Below are 21,111 nucleotides of genomic sequence, written 5' to 3'. Positions count from 1 at the left end.
AATACCAGAGCCAGTTACTGCCTGGAGCTGAAGAAGCCAAGGACCTTGCTTAGTTAGCCCTGACAGCAACCTGCTTTTCCTGCTTTTCTTTCTTTCTTTTTTTTTTTTTTTAAAAAGCTTTTATTTATTTATTTGAGAGAGAGAGTGAGAGAGAGCATGAGAGGGGAGGTCAGAGGTAGAGAAGCATATTCCCCATGGTGCTGGGAACCTGATGCTGGACTTGATCCTGGGACTCTGAGATCATGACCTGAGCAGAAGGCAGTCACTTACTTAATCAGCTGAGCTACCCAGGCCCCCAAACTGCTTTTCTTGATGAAGCCCCAAGCCTTTCGAATTTATTTATTTATTTTTTAAGATTTTTATTTATTTGACAGAGATCACAAGTAGGCAGAGATGTAGGCAGATAGAGGGGAGGGGGAAGCAGGCTCTCTGCTGAGCAGAGAGCCCCAATGCGGGGCTCCATCCCAGGATCCTAAAATCATGACCTGAGCCAAAGGCAGAGATTTAACCCACTGAGCCACCCAGGCACCCCAAGCCTTTCGAATTTAAATAGAGACTCAGAGAACAGGAAGGAGTCACTTTATAATGTACTGGTCAATGTGAATGGTGAAATATAGTTGTATCCTCAGCATTTTGCAAGGGCTCCGTGTGCTAGAGTGTATAGAGCTATGAGCTGGATTCTGTTTTATAAATTGCCCTTATACATCAGCCAGCTCACCACACAGCTAACAGCCATTCAGTATTGGTTTTTTTTGTTTTGTTTTGTTTTGTTTTTTTAAGATAAAATAGTGAACATAAAATTTGCTGCTTTAAAGTGTACAGTTCAGTGCTTTTTTTCTTCCAACAGTGTTAAGCAACCATCACCACTATCTTAATTCCAGAACATTTCATCATCCTAAAATGAAACCCCATTACCCATTAATCAGTTACTCCCTATTCTCTAGCCCTTGACAACCCACTTTCTGTCTCTGTGGATTTGCCTGTTCTGGACATGTCATTTAAATGGAATCATGTCTGGCTTCTTTCACTTAGTATAATGCTAGTATATATTTATCTTATTACTGTCTTATGATACTTTTTTAGAAGTAGAATTATCTCACAGATCTACCAGGTAGTCATTTCTTCTATCTTGAAATGTATGCTTGGGATGGACCTACCTAACAGTTGGGAGTAGCACCCACATCAGATCCTTGACCTGTCAAATAAGAGCTCACATAGTGGGGAAGGGCAAGTGGAAGCCTTTTCAATTGCTGCCTGCTCCCCTCCAGTGATCGTGAGTCAAAACCAATACCACATTCTGTGAGGGACGGTGGAGATTGGTGCTACTCTTAAGTATCTTAAGAATACAATGATGGTGGTCCCTATTATATTGACATTTAATTCATTGGTCTGCCTTCCTACAAAACTGGATGGATCCTAGGGAATGTGACTTCAGCAGTTCATCTGGATAGCCCTAATTATGACTGCTGGTGTGCGTGTGGCATCTTTGTTAGAGCACGTTAATATGTGGACATTGATTTGGTGAATGCATTCTTTTCTATCTCAGTCAGTCCAGTGGAGCAGATTCAGTATACCTTTCTGGTTTTGCTCAGGGCTGCATAAACACTTCCACTCCTGTACTCCTTGTCATGCTCCTAGTCATAATCATAGTCATTATGTTGATGAGGTCATGCTATAATCAGCATGAGCAAGAGGAGGTTAGCACTTGCAGGCCTTGGTAAGATACATGTGCTCCACAGTGGGTTCTGTCACCTTTGCCAAAGTGGATGTATTTGTTTTTAAAATATGTCCACAAATGTTTGATACTCATACTATCAAGAGGTAGAGCCAATTCCCCTCTTCTTGACTAAGTTGGTAACTTGAATCCAACAAATAGAGTAAACTAAAAGCGATGGTACATGACTTCAGAGACTAGGTCATAAGAGTTTGTCTGTCTGTCTCTTGGATCACTCACTCTGGGGGAAGCCCACCAATATATTGTGTGGGCTCTCAAACAGCCTAGGGAAAAGCCCACATGGAGAAGAACTGAGGCTTCCTTGATTAACCCCCATCCTGGAAGCAGATCCTCCAGACCCAGTCAAGTCTTCAGTGACAATAGCCCCCTTCATGAACCTTTCTGAGAACTCTGAGCCAGAACCACCTGTTAAGGTGCTTGCTGATCCCTGACTCTCAGAAACTGTGATAATAAATGTTTATTGTTTTAAGCAACTTAGTTTTGTTGTGTAGCAATAGATACTAATACACAGCCCCACAAGCTGTATGTGAGAGTTCTAGTTGTTGGACATTCTTTTCGACACCTAGTATTTGCCCATTTTTTAAATTTGAGCCCTTTTGGTTAGTGTGTAGTATTGCTGCAGGTGGTTTTAATTTGTGTTTCCCCAATGTTTGACGAATTAGAGGATCTTTTTATTGATAAATATATGAATAATATATACATATGGCAAATATATATATATATATAAGTCTAGACAGTATGTATGTGTGTAAATATGGCATATATACACATTTATCGTATCTATATCTATCCATACACATACACACTTTCTGGATTTATTATTCTGTGAAGTGTTCAGGTTTTCTGCCCACCCCCCTTTTTATTGTGTTGCTTGTCATTTTATTTGTTTGTTGGAGTTCTTTATGTATTCTGGAACATACAAGTTCTATATTGTGAATATCTTTTCTCAGTTTATCAACTTTTTCTTTTATGTTTAGCCCTTTTTGTGTTCTTTTAAAGAAAACTTTGCCTATTCCAAGATCAGGAAGCTATTCTTCTATTTTCTCACTTATAAGCTTTATTCTTTCATTACTTTTACACAGATATGCAGTGATGTGAAGTTACTTTTTTGGGGTATGGTGTGAGGTAGTGAAGGTATATCCCCACATCCCTCACCCGCACATGGATATCCATCCAGTTGATCTAACACCATTTATTGAAAATATTATTCTTTCCCTTCTGTACTGTAGTGTCATCTTTGTTATAAGCCAACTGACCATTATGTGTGGACCTGTTTCAGATTCTCTGTTGTATTCCATTGGTCATTTTGTACACTTGCACCAAGTCCACTCTGTCTTTATTATTATTATAATGGGTGTTGATATTTGGTAGTGTAAGTCTATCAGCTTGTTCTTTAGGATAGCCTTGACTGTTCTTGGTCCTTTGTATTGCTAGATGAAATTTAGAATCAGTTTGTCAGTTTCTACTAAGAAAAAAAAAGCTTACTGGAAATTTGACTGGGTTTGCATTGAATCTGTGTTTTAATTTGAGAGGACTGACATCTTAATTAGATGTAGTCTTCCAGTTCACAAACATGATATGTCCTTCCATTTAATTAGAGCTTTCAGCTATTTTTTCTATAGTAGTCTGTAAGTTTCCTTCTGGCAGTCCTGTATCCCTCCCCCGTGCCCCAGGATTTAATGTATTTTTGACACAATAGTAAATGGTACTACTATATTTTAAAGGTATTATTATTATTATTACTATTTTTAGAGGGAGAGAGAGAATCTTAAGTAGGCTCCCCTCCCAGTGAGGAGCCCCTGGATCTTACAACCCTGAGATCATGTAAAAGTCTTTTTTTTTTATAAATTAAACTGTTTCTGTGAAGTCATTTAGCATTCAACACTTCCATCTTCAATTTCTTTGCTGTAGAAGCTTAAGAATGACTCAGGAAAGAATTCCATGCGTAGTGCTGTTTCTTTACCCCCACCCAGAATCTTTTTAAATTTCTGGTTAAATCAGCTGCTTTATCAGTGGGTATACTTAAGCTGTGTTTCATAAAACTATTTATTTATTTATTATTTTAAAAGATTTTATTTACTTATTTGCAGAGAAAGAGAGAGCATGAGCAGGCAGAGGGAGAAGGAGGCTCCCTTAGCAGGGAGCCCAATGTGGGACTCTACCCCAGGACCCTGGGGTCATGACCCAAGCCAAAGGCAGATGCTTAACTGCCTGAGCCATCCAGACACCCTAATTACTTAAAATAAGACTTTATTTTAGTTTTTAAAATTTTATTTATTTATTTGAGACAAAGAGAGAGAGATCAAGCAGGAGCAGAAGGGGTGAGGAGAGGGAGAGGGAGAAGCAGACTCCCTGCTCTCTGAAGCTGGGGCTCAGTCCCAGGACCCAGAGATCATGACCTGAGCTGAAGGCAGATGCTCAAAGGACCGAGCTACCCAGGCGCCCCAGAACTTTATTTTAACAAAATAAATCTTACACTGTAGAAGATTTTTTTTCTCTTGTACATTTTCCCTTTATTGGCCCTTAAGTGACAGTTCCTTTTATATTTCACTGTTTAACAGAATGTCTCGACAGAATCCTTTAACTGCTACGTGAAGAAAACTTATATCCTACTGTATAGCAAATCTCCTATGCTCCATAATTTGTAATATTTTCTTAAATCCTAGGAAATATTTTATTTTTACTTTTTAAAGATTTTATTTATTTATTTGAGAGAAAGAGCCAGGGAGAGAGAGAGAGAGAAAGAGAGAGCACAAGCAAGGGAAGCATCAGAAGCAGAGGGAGAAGCAGACTTCCCACTGAGCAGGGAGCCCAGTGTGGGGCTCAATCCCACGACCCTGAGATCATGACTTGAGCCAAAGGTGAGTGCTTAACTGACTGAGCCACCCAGGCACCCTGGAAATATTTTATATATGTTGTTCAATCAGCATTTGCTAACAAATGAATGCAGTTTGAAAAATAGAAAAATAGTGCTTTTCATGTACCATTTAGCCTCATTTTTTACTGCAGCAAGAAGGAAATAGGTTTTCATAATGATATGTGCCTTTTGTTTTTCACTGTTAAGCAGGAAACCTATGAAGAGATGTCTTAAATAGATTGGGTTTTCTCTGGACTTTAAACATCACAGAAAATATATAGAGGTTTATCTGTAGATTTAAAATTTAGATCTGTTTTTGGCTTTATTTCATTATTTAATACAAGGGTGAACAAGCTATGCCTTCTTGTATAAATAAAGTTTTATTGGCACACATCCATATTCATTTGTTTACATATTACCTATGGGTACTTTTGTACTCTAATGGCAAAGTAATTCAGTTATAATAGAAAATATATATCCTGGGCACCCAAGTGGCTTAGTTGGTTAGGCCTGGGACTCTTTTCTTTCTTTCTTTCTTTTTTTTTTTTTTTCCAGATTTTATTTATTTATTTGAGAGAGAGAGCCAGAGAGAGGGAGGAGAGAGCACAAGCTGGGGAGCAGCAAAAACAGAGGGAGAAGCAGACTACCCACTGATCAGGGAGCCTGATTTGGGCAGATGTTTAACCAGCTGAGCCACCCTGGTGCCCCCGGGCATGGGCCTTTTGATTTCAGCTTGGGTCATGATCTCAGGGCCATGAGATTGAGCCCAGAGTCTGGCTCTGCACTCAGGTGGGAGTCTGCTTGAGATTCTCTCCCTGTGCCCCTCTGCTGAAGCATGTACCTGTGCATGCTTTCTCTTTCTCTCAAATAAATAAATAAAGCTTTTAAAAAAAAATGTATGGCCTGTGAGCCTAAAATATTTACTCTGGGCTTTCAGAAAATATTTGCTGACTCTGATTTAATATACCAAGGCACAGGACACACTAAGGATGCAATTCATTATTAATAATAAATGTAAACCCATATTTTAAGTAGTCTCTTGATAATTTTGAATTTTTTTGGTCAAGTTATTGTTTGAAGCAATTAGATTATTTTTTACCCTGTACTGTAGCTTATAAAAAAGTTATACTAGGAATAGAAGGGTCAACTTTGTTATTTTACTATTATTTATTTTTGTTTGTAATTTTAATATTATCCTCAATCCATGAGGATTATTTTTTTATTTTTGTTTACTTATTTGCAAGAATCCCTTAAAATCATTTTATCTGTGTGGTGAGGGTTGGTTTGGTTGGTAAAAAAAATAAAAGCCATGGGGTGCCTGGGTGGCTCAGTGGGTTGAGCCGCTGCCTTCGGCTTGGGTCATGATCTCAGGGTCCTGGGATCGAGTCCCGCATCGGGCTCTCTGCTCCGCAGGGGCCCTGCTTCCCTTCCTTCTCTCTCTGCCTGCCTCTCTGCCTACTGTGATCTCTCTCTGTCAAATAAATAAATAAAATCTTTTAAAAAAATAATAAAAAAAAATAAAAGCCATGATATATAAGTTCATTTAACTGCAATACCTCCTAGTATCCTAAAAGCAAATGAGTGACTTCACTGATGTTCTCCCTCAGACACTGTGGAGTGCCCCCTCTACCCTCAGGACATCTTGTATATGGTAGTTGATGTGGAAACATCTGACAGACTCAGAAAGGGGATCATCCTTAGTCTGTATGGTTAATATTGGCAAAGCATAATTCTTTTTTTATTTTTTTATTTTTTATTTGACAGAGAGAGAGAGAGATCACAAGTAGGCAGAGAGGCAGGCAGAGAGAGGAGGAAGCAGGCTCCCTGCCGAGCAGAGAGCCCGATGCGGGCCTTGATCCTAGGACCCTGAGATCATGACCTGAACCGAAGGCAGAGGCTTTAACCCATTGACCCACCCAAGCGCCCAGCAAAGCATAATTCTTATGTTTTAAGATTAAAAACAATTATGGGGGCGCCTGGGTGGCTCAGTGGGTTAAGCCTCTGCCTTTGGCTCAGGTCATGATCCTAGGGTCCTGGGATGGAACCCCACATTAGGCTTTCTGCTCAGCAGGGAGCCAGCTTCTCCCTCTCCATCTGCCTGCCTCTCTGCCAACTTCTGCCTACTTCTGCCTACTTTTGATTTCTCTCTCTGTCAAATAAACAAATAAAAAATCTTAAAAAAAAAAAACCAACAAATATGGAATAAGAGTTTTCACTTTTCTTCCTGTACTTTTATTGGAAAGTCTTGTGCAACCCATTTTGGAGATGACTGTCTTAATATATATTGTTTGTATAAATTCCTTCTGAATGTGGGCATGATTTCTGAATATAAATACAAGTTTATGGCGTAATACAACTCTGAGTCCAGTAAAGACGACTTTGTGTGGACAGTGTTGCCAGCAGCTGCAATTACAGAACCTGGAAGCTGAGCAAAGCCTCCCTTAGATGCTTCATCTGTTCTTACCGTGTGTGGGTAGCTCTGTTCCAATAAGATTGTGAATCTGCGGCTAATTAATCCAAGAATTTAACCTTCGAACGGAGGATATAGGACCGTGTCTTCTTACCAGTCCATAACCCACCAGAAATACTGCAGTGAGCACAACTACCAAGCCAGCAGGCCTTATTAGTTGGGGATTCACTTTGTGGAGTTAACAAAAGTTTAAGTATGGAGTCACAATGCTTGGGTTCAAATTCTGGACTATTTATGAGCTGAATATTTTTAGACAATTTTACTTTAATCTCTCTATGACTCAGTTTCTTCTGATGTAAAATGGGGAGAATAGTATCCAATTTATAAGGTTATTAGGAAAAATCAGTTTTTCCATATAAAGTGCTTGGAATAGTATCTGGCTTGTGTGAAATGCTCAATGGAATGTTTGTTAGTGTTTCACTTTTTGAAGGCTAAGATTTTGTCAGTACCCTGAGAATATTTATTTTTCTAATCAGACTTTCTTTTTTTAATGTAAATAGTATCTATTCAATTATTGTTTTTTAAATTATTCACATATGACGTATTATTCATTTCAGGGATACAGGTCTGTGATTCATCAGTCTTATGTAACACACAGGCCTCACCACCACAGGTAACCCCCCCAGTGTCCATCACCAGCCACCCCATCCTCTGACACCCCCCTCCCCTCCAGCAACCTTCAGTCTAAGCAGACTTTCTTAACCAAATTCATGAGGGTGATCTATGAAACAAGAAGGCTAATTTTTAAGTTTACCTCGAGACATGGAACTATCACATCTACTGGAATGCCTGTTTTGGTAGGGCCAGTGCCTTTTCTCCCTTTGGGTGGCACCATGGAACACTAAATCCTAATCAGAATGGTTATGGTGAACATAGAATCTGAATAGGGCTTTAGTTAGATTAATGCAGTGTTTTGTTCTAATACCAAAGTAGCTAAAATGAGTATTTATTACCTTTTAAGAATTTCTTCACTTAAAAATGCCAGACATTCGCTTTCAGCCTCTTTTGTCACTTGCCATAGGTTCTTTTGGTCTGATCCACTCCCCGTGGACTTGGACTCTGAAGAGCTGGTGACATGAAGCAGCAGATGGCAGTGGTGGTGGTGCATGTAGCAGAGTGGAGCTCCTGGGATAGCAGAGGTGTGGTACAGTGGCTGTGTTGTGGAGGTTGGCGGTAGTGGAGTGCCTGGGCATTGGCAGCTAGCACTCACTTGGCTTCTCTGTGCTCTGTGGAGCAGTGGAGCAGGGGAACATGAGGTTTGCTGACAGACTAGTTCTGCCACCTGATTTTAGGCATTGTTCTTGGCATCTGTCTCTGGTTTTCCACTTTTTCAGGTGAAGCTGAGCTTCTCTTTTTAATAAGTTTTTTTTTTTTTTTTTTTTTTTTTTTTTTTGCTTAGACTAGCCAGAATCAGTTTTGGTTGTTGAACTTGTAAACAAAGTTGCTCTTGCAACTGGGAACCCTGGCTGATCCAGGGACTATGATAGCCTGCTGCAGTTACCTCACAGTAGGGATGCCAAGGTCATGGGAAAGCAACTGGAACGTTTGAATGTCATTAGCTCCCTCTCTCCTTGAGAGTGTTAGAAACACTCTATTCCCAGGGCCGTGGCATATAGCAGTTGCTCAGTAAACCTTTGTGGAAGGAAATGAATGATGGGCTCATTCTGCCAATGAATCCATTTGTGTGTCTGCCAATACATGTCTGTGACTTTGCTTTTTCTCACCTTCTTTTTTTTTTTTTTTAAAGAATTTTTTTTTTTTTTAAGATTGTATTTATTTATTCGACAGAGAGAGATCACAAGTAGGCAGAGAGGCAGGCAGAGGGAGAGAGAGGAGGAAGCAGGCTCCCCGCTGAGCACAGAGCCCGATGCGGGACTCGATCCCAGGATCCTGAGATCATGACCTGAGCCGAAGGCAGAGACTCAACCCACTGAGCCACCCAGGTGCCCCGATGCTTTTTCTCACCTTCTATAGCTGATCAACCTCCCTGATAAGGGATACATTTTTGGGGGGTGCCTGGGTGGCCCAGCCTCTTAAGTTTCTGTTTCCAGCTAAGGTCATGATCCCAGGGTTCTGGGATCGAGTCCTGCATTGGGCTCTTTGCTCAGCAGGCAACCAGCTTCTCCCTCTGCCTGCCGTACCCCCTGCTTGTACTCTCTCTCTCTGATAAATAAATAGATAAAATTAAAAAAAAAAAGAGGATACATTTTTTTCTTTAGGTATGTCAATACACATGTAATCCTGACTTGGGAACTATTCTGTCTTTTAAACTCTCTTGGTTTATTTGTCCTCTGTGAACTTTTTAGTTTAGCTCTGGGATTTTGTGATTGTGATTTGTGTGTGTGTGTGTGTGTGTGTGTGTGTGTGTATAGAAGGGCCCCTCGCAGAGCCCTAAAGTACCCATAAGAACTTGAATTCCTTCCTGGTATCACAGCTTTCTTGGCATCCTGGAAGCCATCATTTCTTGAATCTTCCTCATGAGGCTTGTTGGTGGAATAAAGAAAAGACCATACGGGGCGCCTGGGTGGCTCAGTGGGTTAAATCCTCTGCCGTCAGCTCAGGTCGTGATCCCAGGGTCCTGGAATCGAGCTCCACATTGGGCTGTCTGCTCAGCAGGGAGCCTGCTTCCTTCTCTCTGCCTGCCTCTCTGCCTACTTGTGATCTCTGTCTGTCAATTAAATAAATAAAATCTTAAAAAAAAAAGACCATACAACCATAGATAGTCACGTGCGCGCACACACACACACACACACACACACACTGAACTATAGTTGAACCTCAGATTTGCCACCTAATAACTTACGACTGTTGGTAAATTGTATATACATATTCTCTTTTGCTTTTCCTCTGATGCCCTCTCTGAGATTGGGAAAGACAGGAAATACAGGCCTTTTATTTCCTCTTTCCTCTTTTTTTAAAGCAGGCAGACCTCTGCTTCAGGTCTGCCCTTTATGAGAATTGGCAGTTAGCACCCATATTCTCCTGCCATGAGGTCATTTGCTTATGTTTCCTGAGCTTCTTCCTGGGGGCTATGAGATGATGACCTTTTGAGGCTGGAGGTGCTAGGATTTTGAGAGTTTGGGGTGGTTTGTTCCTAGTTCATTCAGTTCTTGCCTCTTTTCCTGGTGAATTGGCTGAGGCTGGTGGCAGAGGGCAGTACACCTGAGGTCCTTCTCTCTCCATCCCTAGAACACAGTGTTTGACTTTGGGTTCCCATAAATCAGGACTGGAGCTTTGGGATGAAGTTCTTTGAACATGCTAATCAAGGCATAGGGATCCTCTGGCCTAGCCTTCTTGAGTTTCAGGTGCAGACACAAGCCTTTAACTTGTCCAAGGTGACACAGTTGGTCAGGGGCAGAGTGAGCATCTGAAGATACTAACAAGGGCAAATTGGGATCCCTGCAAAGGCTAAGCTCCTCCTGAGACCCACTGCAACATAAAGCTGGCAGGGTTGGGGAAAGGCAGGGTTTATTCTGTGGTTGCCTTTCCTGCATCTTGTCAAGAGTCAACACCTCACTTCGGTTGCTTTGGTTTGTTCCCACATTTCATTATTTAGAGAGGACCTCAGTCTGCAGTGCTTGGTCTGAAACACACCCTAGTCCTAAGCTGTATGCTTGGGGCTGTAGGTTACCAAGTTTACAGACAACAGTCTTGTGCCTCTGTGGACACGTGACCAGCTATGAATAGATCTGAAGTTCTGAGAGAGCCTCAGCTCTTCCCCCACCTCCCCACTCCCAGCAGCCTTCCTGGTGGTAATTTCCTCAGTGCTCAGACAGCTAGACAGAGAATGGAAACAGGGCAATCTGCCCATCCCCTTTTAGGAGGCAATGCAGGCTTAAGTCTGTATGAGCAGGCTCTGGCCTCTTGGGTCTTTGCTGTATCAGATGAAGTGGAAGTGCTTAGCATTTAGGAGAGAGTAATACCCTTCTGCCCTGGTTGGGATTTTTGTTATTTTACAGAGATTGCTAAAACTCAGAAAGATTTACTAAGTAACCCACTGTCACGCAGCTAACAACTTGAGTCCAGGCCTTTGGATCTTGTCCTTTCTAAATGACAGCTTCCTTCTTTATAACTGTCTTTAGTAAATATAGGGCTAGGATAATGGGGTGATCTATCCTTGGGGCTACTTGTGATATTGGTTGATCCCATATGACTTGGAGAAATGGGAGTGAAACTGAAGGGAGAAGGAGAAGGAATGCCTGTCAGTGTGTGAGCAGCAAAGGGAGCTAAGTGGATGGCTGTCTCGGAAGGGCTGCTGCCCTGTGCCACCTTAGTGAACCCAGGTCAGATAGTGGCTGTCCTGCAGACTAGTCACCATGTTTCTTTACATGGCATTCAAGGCACTCAGAGGTGGGGTTTCTGCTTCAAAACCCCTACTTTATCTCTCCTTACTTCCTATCACACAGACTATTCTTTGTTCTACTGTTCACCAATCTGCTGCCATCTTCCAAGCATGGACATTTATAGGCTCTGGGAAGATTCTAGTTAAAACTTAACTGTTGGGGCGCCTGGGTGGCTCAGTGGGTTAAAACCTCTGCCTTCGGCTCTGGTCATGATCCCAGGGTCTTGGGATCAAGCCCCACATTGGGCTCTCTGCTCAACAGGGAGCCTGCTTCCTCCTCTCTCTCTCTGCCTGCCTCTCTGCCTACTTGTGATCTCTGTCTGTCAAATAAATAAAATCTTAAAAAAACAAACAAACTTAACTATTGTCCACCTAGGGCTGAGCAGGCAGTTTTGAATACCTAGTTACCCGAGAATCATTTTGGACTGAGCTCTCTCACTCATTCTTTCATTCCTTCACGTTCAGACCTTCTAACATATTGTGCACTCTTTCTATCCCAGACACTGTACCAGGCCCTGGGCATCAGTAACATGAGGAGACAGATATCGTTTGGGCTCTCCTAGAGCTTACAGAGTAGCAGGGAGTGCAAAAATGAAGCAAATAATTACAGTAAAATCTGATGAATGTCATGAAGTGGAAATAAGGGAAGTGATGAGAGGGTACATATTTCTTTTTTTTTTTTTTAAAGATTTTATTTATCCATTTGACAGAGAGAAATCGAGGGTACATATTTCAAGGGAACTTTTATCTCCTCACATTACCTGAGGAGATGACATTTAAGGGAGACCTGACAATTGAGAAGAATTAGCTAAGGAAACGGGGTTAAGAAAGGCAATTTTAGGCAGCAGACAGAGTATATGCAAAGACCTCCGGAGGCCAGGTGATAGGGATAAGGCCATGTTCACGTTGGTTCATTTATTAAGCAACCATTTACAGCTGATGGGTTATATCATGTACTGGGCTAGGACCTGGGGTATAAGAAACAATCAGATGTCCCCTTCCTGTCCGGAGAAATTCAGTCAGGAACAGTGGCATCGCTCCTTGTAACCAGGATGCTAAGGTCACCCTAGATCTTGGACTCAGTCTCCTGGATTCCATGTGACAGGACTTAACACCTTTAGAGAAATGACCTGCCCTTGAGCATGTGGTGCACCTGTCAAGCAGAGAGGACATGGACCTTAGTTGGACACTTGCAGCATTTGCTCTTATCCCAGGCTTCACACTCACCAGATCGTTGGTTGATGGAGCTCATCTACAGAGTTGAGGTTGATGGAGGTCCAGAGATTGGTTTTTACCAATAGTAGAACATAGGAACATAGTAGAGCCTTTCTGGCTGAGATGAAGTTGCCTTGGTTTTTGGAGCTCATTGTCACTGGTCTCGTGTTTGTTATTAGGATTGAGTGGTATCAGACCCATCCATTTTCTTGAACTGATGTCTGTTGTTAATGAGTTCTGGCTAGTGGACAGGAGTCTTAGGGGCTGGCTGTCTTGGACAATGCACCGTGTGACTGCAGGGTGTGGCATTGACAAGACTGTGTTGTGAATGGGGCCACCCCTCCCTAGTTGTGCAACAGTTCATCTTTGTGGCTCTGGTTGATGGGAGGTTATTTAAACACTGACTGTGGGCCCCAGGGTAGGTGGTTTATATTCTTCACTTAAGAGTCCCAAGAATGCTCTGAGGTAAATGCTATTAGGATCCTCACTTACAGAAGGGAAGACTGAAGGTCCAGGGAAGCTAGCTCGTGGTGGCTTGGAGTTCGAGCTCTGGTTTGACTGAAGTCCATGCTTCTTCCCCACTCCCAGCTATTTCTCAGTGAGGTTACAGGCTTTAAGGTCTTGCCTCTCATTGCGTTGCCATGGCTTCCTTGGCCTTGTCTACTTGGACTTATCTGCCTGGCCTCCCTGTGTCAGTAACCCATGGATTCTCAGCATGGCTGAGGTTCAGGAATGTGCCTGCTTGGGAGATACCCTAGAGTATCTAAATTGTTTTTCCCATCTAAATTTTTGTGCATGTGTTTGGTGTGAGGCAAGAATATAACTGTGGCTAAAGTCACTTTTGAGAAGTAAGTCAGCTCCGGATTTGTCAGGCCGCCTTTCTCGTTTCAGCTTCCCCAGCACTCTCAGTAGGACAGAGACTAGGGGATAGTTCACCAGAGAGGAAGGAGTCTGAGTGAAAAAGGCACTGGGTCTGAGCACGAGTGGTGGGATGAGATCCCCTCAGGCTTCCTGAGGGGCCCAACTACTGGACTTGGTTGGATCTTTATAAATCAGTAGCCCCCCTTCCAGGGGCTTATGTTCTTGTTTCTTTCTTTTAATGGAGGACCAGTCTCTTCACCTGGGGATCCTGGAGCTACTGACCTTAGTCTGAGATGGCTTTTTCTTTCCTGAGCTGTCAGGGGTGTAGGAGTATGTTTGCTGTGGAGAGGGAGGTGTGTGGGGCAGAGTCTGGGGAAGGGGGTAGTGAGGAGGGATGTGTAGGCACTACCTCAGCTGCGTCTGTTCACTCTTTCTTCTCCCCTTTGCCTCCATGGAGGCTTTGCGGTCTCCGTCTTATGTGAAGAGTAGGGTCCTAAATACCACCAGGCTGCTGCACCCACCCATCTGGTGTTCCAACTCCACCTGACTGCTTGCAGTCCCTGAAGCATGACAGGCTTTTTCATACATTCTGTTCCCTCTTCCCTTCTTCTCTACCCCATGTATACCCACTGTATACCCACTCGTCCTTCAAGACCTAGTTTAGATGTCACCTTTTCAGTGATGCTGTCTTATCTCTTCTCTATGTGGAGGGAGGCACACCCACTTCTGTGCCTGCACAGCACTTTGTACAGGCCTCTGTGGTGCTGTAATTATCCACCTAACTGTCTGCCTCCCTCCCTAACTGTATGGAGCCTCTTAAGAGCAAGAAACAGAGTCGGTTTTGTCTCTTGTTAGCTGGCACAGGGCCTGAGGGAGACCTGAGTATCTGTAATTGTTGCCTTGAATGATGCTGATGTCTGAGCTGGAGGTAGATGGTTGCCTACCGCTCTGTTGTGTACCTCCATGAGCTACAAAAGGGTTCTCTTCTGTGACTCAGTATACGGCACGTCATCGTTCAGGTTCCCTAGCCCTGTAACAACGGGTCGCAGTGGCGGTGACGCACAGGGAATCATGTCTGCTGTGCACCACAGATGGTATCTTTGTCTGCTTTGCCTTACCTTGTCCTTCACCCACAGTGCTCTTCGAAGCCCCTGGGCCCCATCCAGGGAATGAGTAGAGAGGAAATGCCAGAAATGAGCCACTCTTGGCATCCTGACTCTTTGACTCTCAAGTTTGGCCCTGTGGGGCAGCACAAAGGGAGAAAATGGAAATGAACTGTTCCTAGTAACAGCAGCCGAAAGAGATCTCCTTCAGATTGTGCGTACGGTTGCCGGTGTGGCGGAAGCTGCAGCTGGGTCTGGACCCTCAATTCTTCTTCTAACCTAGCTGCTGCTGCTGCTTCTTTTTTTTGAAAAAATTTATTTATTTATTTATTTGACAGAGAGAGAGAGAGAGCAAGAGATCACAAGCAGACAGAGAGAGAGGGAGAAGCAGGCTCCCCGCTGAGCAGAGAGCCCGATGTGGGGCTTGATCCCAGGACCCTGAGATCACGACTGGAGCCAAAGGCAGAGGCTCAACCCTCTGAGCCACCCAGGTGCCCCTAACCTAGCTTCTTCTAACCTTTCTCACAGGGCCGTGAGCCTGGAACAAGTCCTATTACACTTGGTTTTCCCCCCAACATTAGGCCATGGACTGTGACATTGTTATTCATCTCCCTTCATTTTAATAGAGAAGGAAACTCAGGTCCACAAGGAGGCATGGGACAAGCTCAAGGTCATATGTCAGCTGAGGCTGGATGATGGTCTTCCCACTCCCAGCAGATGCTACTCCCTTCGCTATACCTCTCTGCCTCTAATATCAGTTTTCTTTTTCTACTTGTAATTCCTGTAGATTGTGAACTTGGTGAGGATGAGTCAGCTGGGAAACTGATTATCTTGTCCTTTGGTCGCTCCCTCACTCTTGCACTGCCTGGACCCAGGAGACATTAAGGAAAGACTTGGTGAAGGACTGAATAAAAACCCAAGTTGCTGTAGGAGGACCTCATGAGCTAAGCCAGAAGAAGACTAAAGAAAACAGATCCCTCTCTGTTTTCCTGGAACATCTTTGGTTTTGATGATGATTCCTGTGGTTTGGCTTTCCCAGTGTTAAACGCAGCGTTGGCTGGAGCATGGAGGAGATGTGGTTTGTAACAGTGGTGTTTGATCCTTGTGGAAGCCAGATCTGTAATGAAGATTCTGGGAACACACCACATCTGGGCTAGCCAAGGATGCCTTTGGGTCTTCAGACCTGTCCCTTGCTCCCTAGCAGCAATCATAGGAGATTCTGTGTAGCGCTGCAAATTCCATTACAGATAGATAACATTTGTCCAGTGCTTATCATGCTTTCAGGAACTATTTTAGGTATTTTATAATTCTCTTAATCCTTATAATCCTCCATGAGTAGTTACTATAATTTAAAAAAAAAAACTTTTCAAAGTGACTTTATTGAGTAAATTTATAAAAAGTAATATTCACTTGTTTTCAGTGTCGACAAATATGTATAGCCTTTGTAATCTCTCCCCTGTAGTCAAGGTATAGAGCATTTCCATCAATAGGTACTATTATTATCCTCATTCAAGAGGCAGAAAAGTGAGGTGTAAGAGGAGTTAAGTGACATTGAAGGGATGTCCAAGGTCTCGTGGCTTATAAGTGATAGCACCAGGATTTGAACTCCAGAACCCATATTCTTAACTGTCATATTGCTTTCCATCTCTTCATTTGTGGTTCAGTCATGGCCTCTCTTGCTCAGGTGGATAAGACATTAAGGAGTAAGATAACTTAGGCTTAGAGTCTAAGCATTCAAGCATCCCGGGCAAGAGGCCCAGGGGTAGGCAGTGGGGAGGGATGAAACGGCAGGCTCAGTGCTAGAGTCCTAGGATCCAAGCAGGCAGAGCTACTTGCCTTTTGCCCAGTCTTTGCCTCTCCAGGCCTTGACTAGGGAGCCGCTTCACAAGGTATCATGTAGAGCCTGAAAAAGGGGCTGGCTCCTCGGCTTCCATAACTGAGATCTGACACAGAAGAATAGTCTCACGTGCTCTGGGAGTGCTGTCTGTGGTGGCCTGCCTCCAGTGCTGGGCTAGGCACTCTAAGGGCCACATGGACAGGCCAGAGCATATATAAAAGGAGGCATGATGGAGAGAGATCCTGAAAATCTAGTCGTTTGAAGAGGGGTTGAGGAACCAGATTTAGAAGTCCTGAAGAGCAAATGTAATCATTGTCTTCATATCCTGAAAGGCCATGCTTTGGACAAGAGCGTTAACTTGTTTTTCTCTGTGGCTTCAGAAGGCATAATTAGAGAGCCTTGTGGGTGGGACAGTATAGCATGTTTTGGAAAAACTGAGGTACAGTGGATATGACATACCTCATCAGCTTGTCATCAGCTTAGAGTACAAATAAGGTCAGATCTCTTTTCGATGGTAAGATTGATCTCTTGAATGAAGATGAAATTATCTGGAAATTTAGTACATCTCTCCTGGGGCCTTTCCTCTTTCTCTCTCTTTCTGAAATATCTAAGAGCTTCATAGGCTTTTTCGGGCCAGATGGGTCAGGCTTAGTTCCAGAGAACTAGAAAATCTTATTGGTTAGTGGGCTCCATTTTCAGCTTCTGTCATGGGCACACAGTGTGGCTTTTAAGACTGGCTCTCTCACAGTATGCTCTTTCCTTCTTTAGCGTAGCCACAAGGACTTGGTTCCACACAAGGGGTGGTGGTTCTTTGGGGGAGGATGACAGCCCCCCTTCAGTTTCACGCTTGATAGGCTCCACTACGCTCGAGCTCTCAGAGTGAATGCTCTTCAGTTCATATATGTATAAGTTCATTCACTGGAAGAGGGAACCCCTGCAGTCACCAGTTGGCAGGGTCCAGAAGTATTTTAGATTTAGCCACATTTCAGTTCCAGAACCAGTCTTCTTCTATAGTCATTTTGGTTATAGCATTGAACTTGAAACACCCATTCAGACTTTCTGTTTCCTCTGCATGAGCACTTAACATAGGCTCGTAATGTCCCTTTCTACCTTTAACTTGACTTAGAATCTCAGTCTGTTAGGGAAATAATAATAGCATTGAACCTCAAAAGAAAGGGGTGAAGGTTTTAGTCTTTGGTCCTGAAAGGGCTTTGGATCCTATATATACATGTGTTCATTCATTTGTGTTCACTTTCCCTTTATGTACGAAGGGGTATGGGGAACAGTCTTGGCTGTTTCCTTTCCCACTAGGGAATATGTGCTCCCTTGTTTTATATTTATATGGTTAAAAGGGGACCCTCTCAGAACATGGGTCTGCGCCAAGGTGATTTGATGTTTCTAAGGCAGTGGGGGCTGACAACTTTAAAATGGCAGTTTCCATAACTGAAGCAGTTTGAATTACTGTTTAATCTGGTCCCCTGCTGTACAGGGAGGATTTTTCAAACTACTAGAAATTCCTACCATTGGAGTGGGCCACCCAGAGATATGAGTGCTTTGATATTACAACTGTTAAACAGACTAGCTGCCTAGGGCTATTGTGAGGAAATGCTGGATTTCTTAATAAGACCACCCACCATCCAGAATGGATAAGGTTAGCATCAGAAGATGTGAGAAGGGGCAAGTGGACCATGGCCGTGTGAACCTGGATTTTAAAACTCTGTCGTCTATGGGGGGATTTTTACTAATTATCTCCACTCTATCCTACTAGCTTCAGCAAGGTACTGCTCTCCTTTTATGTTTGGGTCCAAGTTGGACACAGGAACTTTTCTTTATTACCATATAACTGAACCCTGCATAGAATGTTGAGACAAGAATTTTCTAAAGACCCAGGGGTAACAATAGGAAAATAAACATAGTTATTGAAACTAGATAATCTGGCTTATATCATGTTGCTTGATCTCTGGGTCACCCAGAGGATATATGCATAAGCAGTGCCATCCTGATTATCTGGTAATGGGCTGGAAGCTAGATGAGTAATGAGTATGAGTTAGAATATGTTGGCCTCTAAAGGGCCTTATAACTCTGAGATTGCAGGAGTCTTCTAGGGTTTCAATCCTGACAATTCTAGGACTGACTTTGTGCAGTAACTCCTAGAAATCTTACAAGCCCAATAGGGGGTCAGGAAAATGGGTGACTTTGATGCAGTTGAGGTTACCACGGATCTCATTTCCACATTACTCCCAGCCACTGCTCTCCCCTTACACCAGAGAAATACAGAATAAAATACAGCCTCTTACGTTATATATGTCTGACCGTAATTTAAAAAAGCAGAGCCGGGGGCGCCTGGGTGGCTCAGTGGGTTAAAGCCTCTGCCTTCAGCTCAGGTCATGATCCCAGGGTCCTGGGATCGAGCCCCGCATCGGGCTCTGCTCAGCAGGGAGCCTGCTTCCTCCTCTCTCTCTGCCTCCTTCTCTGTGATCTCCGTCTGTCAAATAAATAAATAAAATCTTAAAAAAAAAAAAAAAGGCAGAGCCGTACTCTTTGTCCATTACGTTGATCTGTCCTTTCTCATTTGACCCTCTCAACACCTTGTGATATGGGCAAAAAAGTGCCTACTAACGTCTTTTTAGAGGTGAATAAACTGAGGTCCAGAGAAGTTAAGTAATTTGCCTGTCCAGATTACAAACCAGATTGACTGGTATCTTCAGTGCAGTCAAGAACTATTTGTTAAGGGGGTGCATGGGTGGCTCAGTAGGTTAAAGCCTCTGCCTTCTGCTCAGGTCATGGTCTCAGGGTCCTGGGATTGAGCCCCACATCGGGCTCTCTGCTCAGGGGGGAGCCTGCTTCCTCCTCTCTCCCTGCCTGCCTGACTACTTATAATCTCTGTCTATCCAATAAATAAATAAAATCTTAAAAAAAAAAAAGAACTATTTGTTAAGGGACGCCTGGCTGGCTCCGTGGGTTAAGCATCTGACCCTTGTTTTCAGTTCAGGTCATGACCTCGGGGTCATGAGATTGAGCCCCATGTTGGGTTCCATGCTCATTGGGAAGAGTGCTTGAGAGTCTGTCTCTCCCTTTTTTCTTCCAGGCCAACCTCCCCCCCACCACCCCACTACGAGCCTAAGCACACACATACTCTCTCTCAAATAAACAAATCTTTTAAAAAAAAAAAAAAAAAGAACTGTTTGTTAAATAAATGAAGCCTAGATTCTGGCTGTCCTTGGCCAGCATTTTGCTACCACATTATTCTGAACCCTCTGGGGGCTTCCTGTGAGCATCTGTAGGATTGGCTGCTTTTTGCTGACCTTCCCTTTGGGATTCCCTCATTCTATAGCTGAAGCTGTGTGCACTCTTTAGAGAACATCAGCCCAATTGTGTTCCCTACAGAGTGGGATGGGAAAAAACATTCCACCCACTGTGGTTCTTTTTTTGTTGCTTGTTTTCTGGGATCTTCATATCATTGCCGACAAGAGTGACTCATAGACTGCACTGTATGATTTTCTTGGTTAAGAGAACTTTTTTCTTAGCTCTAGAAGAAATTAACCAATAGTTACGTATGGTTAAGACGCAGATGTTATTTAGCAACTTTACCCAGAGCACAACAAATCCCTCTTCTAACTGAGCCCAGACCTATTACTTTGGTTCAGTAAAACTCTGCAGCCTCTCTGTGCCTAGCCATGTGTTAGGGATTTAGAGGAAGCCCTTGGGGTGAGGGGCTTAGAATCTAGTTGGAGAGATAAGACACATACATAAGCAGGAAAATAGTTTGAGACAGTTTTTATTTTTTATTTTTATTTATTTATTTATTTATTTATTTTTAAAGATTTTATTTATTTATTTGACAGAGAGAAATCACAAGTAGGCAGAGAGGCAGGCAGAGAGAGAGAGGAGGAAGCAGGCTCCCTGCTGAGCAGAGAGCCCGATGCGGGACTCGATCCCAGGACCCTGAGACAGTTTTTAAATAAAATGCAAAATCAAGTAGTATACATGTAAACATTTAAATGTGGGGAGTAGGTCCTAAAGGACTTAGAAGGTATAGCAGAAAGCGTGTGTGCTTTGGAGCTGTGGTTCATTGACAGGTTCAGTCCCTGAACTAGTTTTTCCTTATCTATGAAATGGGCAAAGTGATACCAGCCTCACTGGTGTGTGTAGATTAAATGAGGTGATGTGTTCAAAGCAGTTGCATAGTGACTGATGCATGGTAGACGTTAAACCCATGGTGATTCTCTCCCTCCCTCCCTCCCCTTCCTAGAGGAGCTAAGCATGAAAGGTTGATTAGGATTCCAGGGAAGGAAGGAGGGAGGATGGCAAGCCAGGAACAAAAGGGCTGGTCTTGGGAGTGTGTTAGTCTGGTGGGAGTGGAGGGCACATGGGAGAAGCAGTGCGGAGTAAAGCAGAAGAGACAGAAGTTTGGACTTAATTGAGAAGAGGTGTGATTATGGGAGGTGTATTTAAGCCCTGTACACCTGTCTGCGTGTGCATTAAGGTCCTTATTGTTCTCTGCAGCATAGTGTAGTTGTTAAGAGCTTGACCTCTAGAGCCAGACTGCTTGTTTCTAAGTGCTACCTTTAAGTTTACTTCTCTGTGCCTTTGTCTCTGGATTGGAAAAATGAAATTGATAATATTGATAACTTGTAGGGTTTTCATGAGGGTGAATGAGATAAATATGAAGTGCTTAGAATAGTGCCTGA

General features: G+C 43.2%; 1 protein-coding gene across 6 annotated transcripts in view; it reads left to right on the top strand.

Annotated features, from left to right (window-relative positions):
- Positions 1-21,111, top strand: part of STIM1 (stromal interaction molecule 1) — a 190,912-nt gene that overhangs the window by 58,459 nt on the left and 111,342 nt on the right. Inside the window, exon 1 of one of the 6 annotated variants that reach the window (XM_045071453.1) lies at positions 8,123-8,201. The exons of the other annotated variants lie outside the window; for them this stretch is intronic. Within the exon in view, the coding sequence (XP_044927388.1) occupies positions 8,138-8,201 (64 nt within the window). The 5' untranslated portion in view covers positions 8,123-8,137. Of the gene's footprint in view, positions 1-8,122; positions 8,202-21,111 lie in introns of those variants that run through there. 6 annotated transcript variants of the gene reach the window in all.

This window comes from Mustela putorius, unplaced genomic scaffold, assembly GCF_011764305.1.
Source record: "Mustela putorius furo isolate JIRA1106 unplaced genomic scaffold, ASM1176430v1.1 tig00003987_pilon_pilon_pilon, whole genome shotgun sequence".
In the NCBI taxonomy this organism is placed as follows: domain Eukaryota; kingdom Metazoa; phylum Chordata; class Mammalia; order Carnivora; family Mustelidae; genus Mustela; species Mustela putorius.
This window is presented reverse-complemented; position numbering and strand designations above follow the sequence as displayed.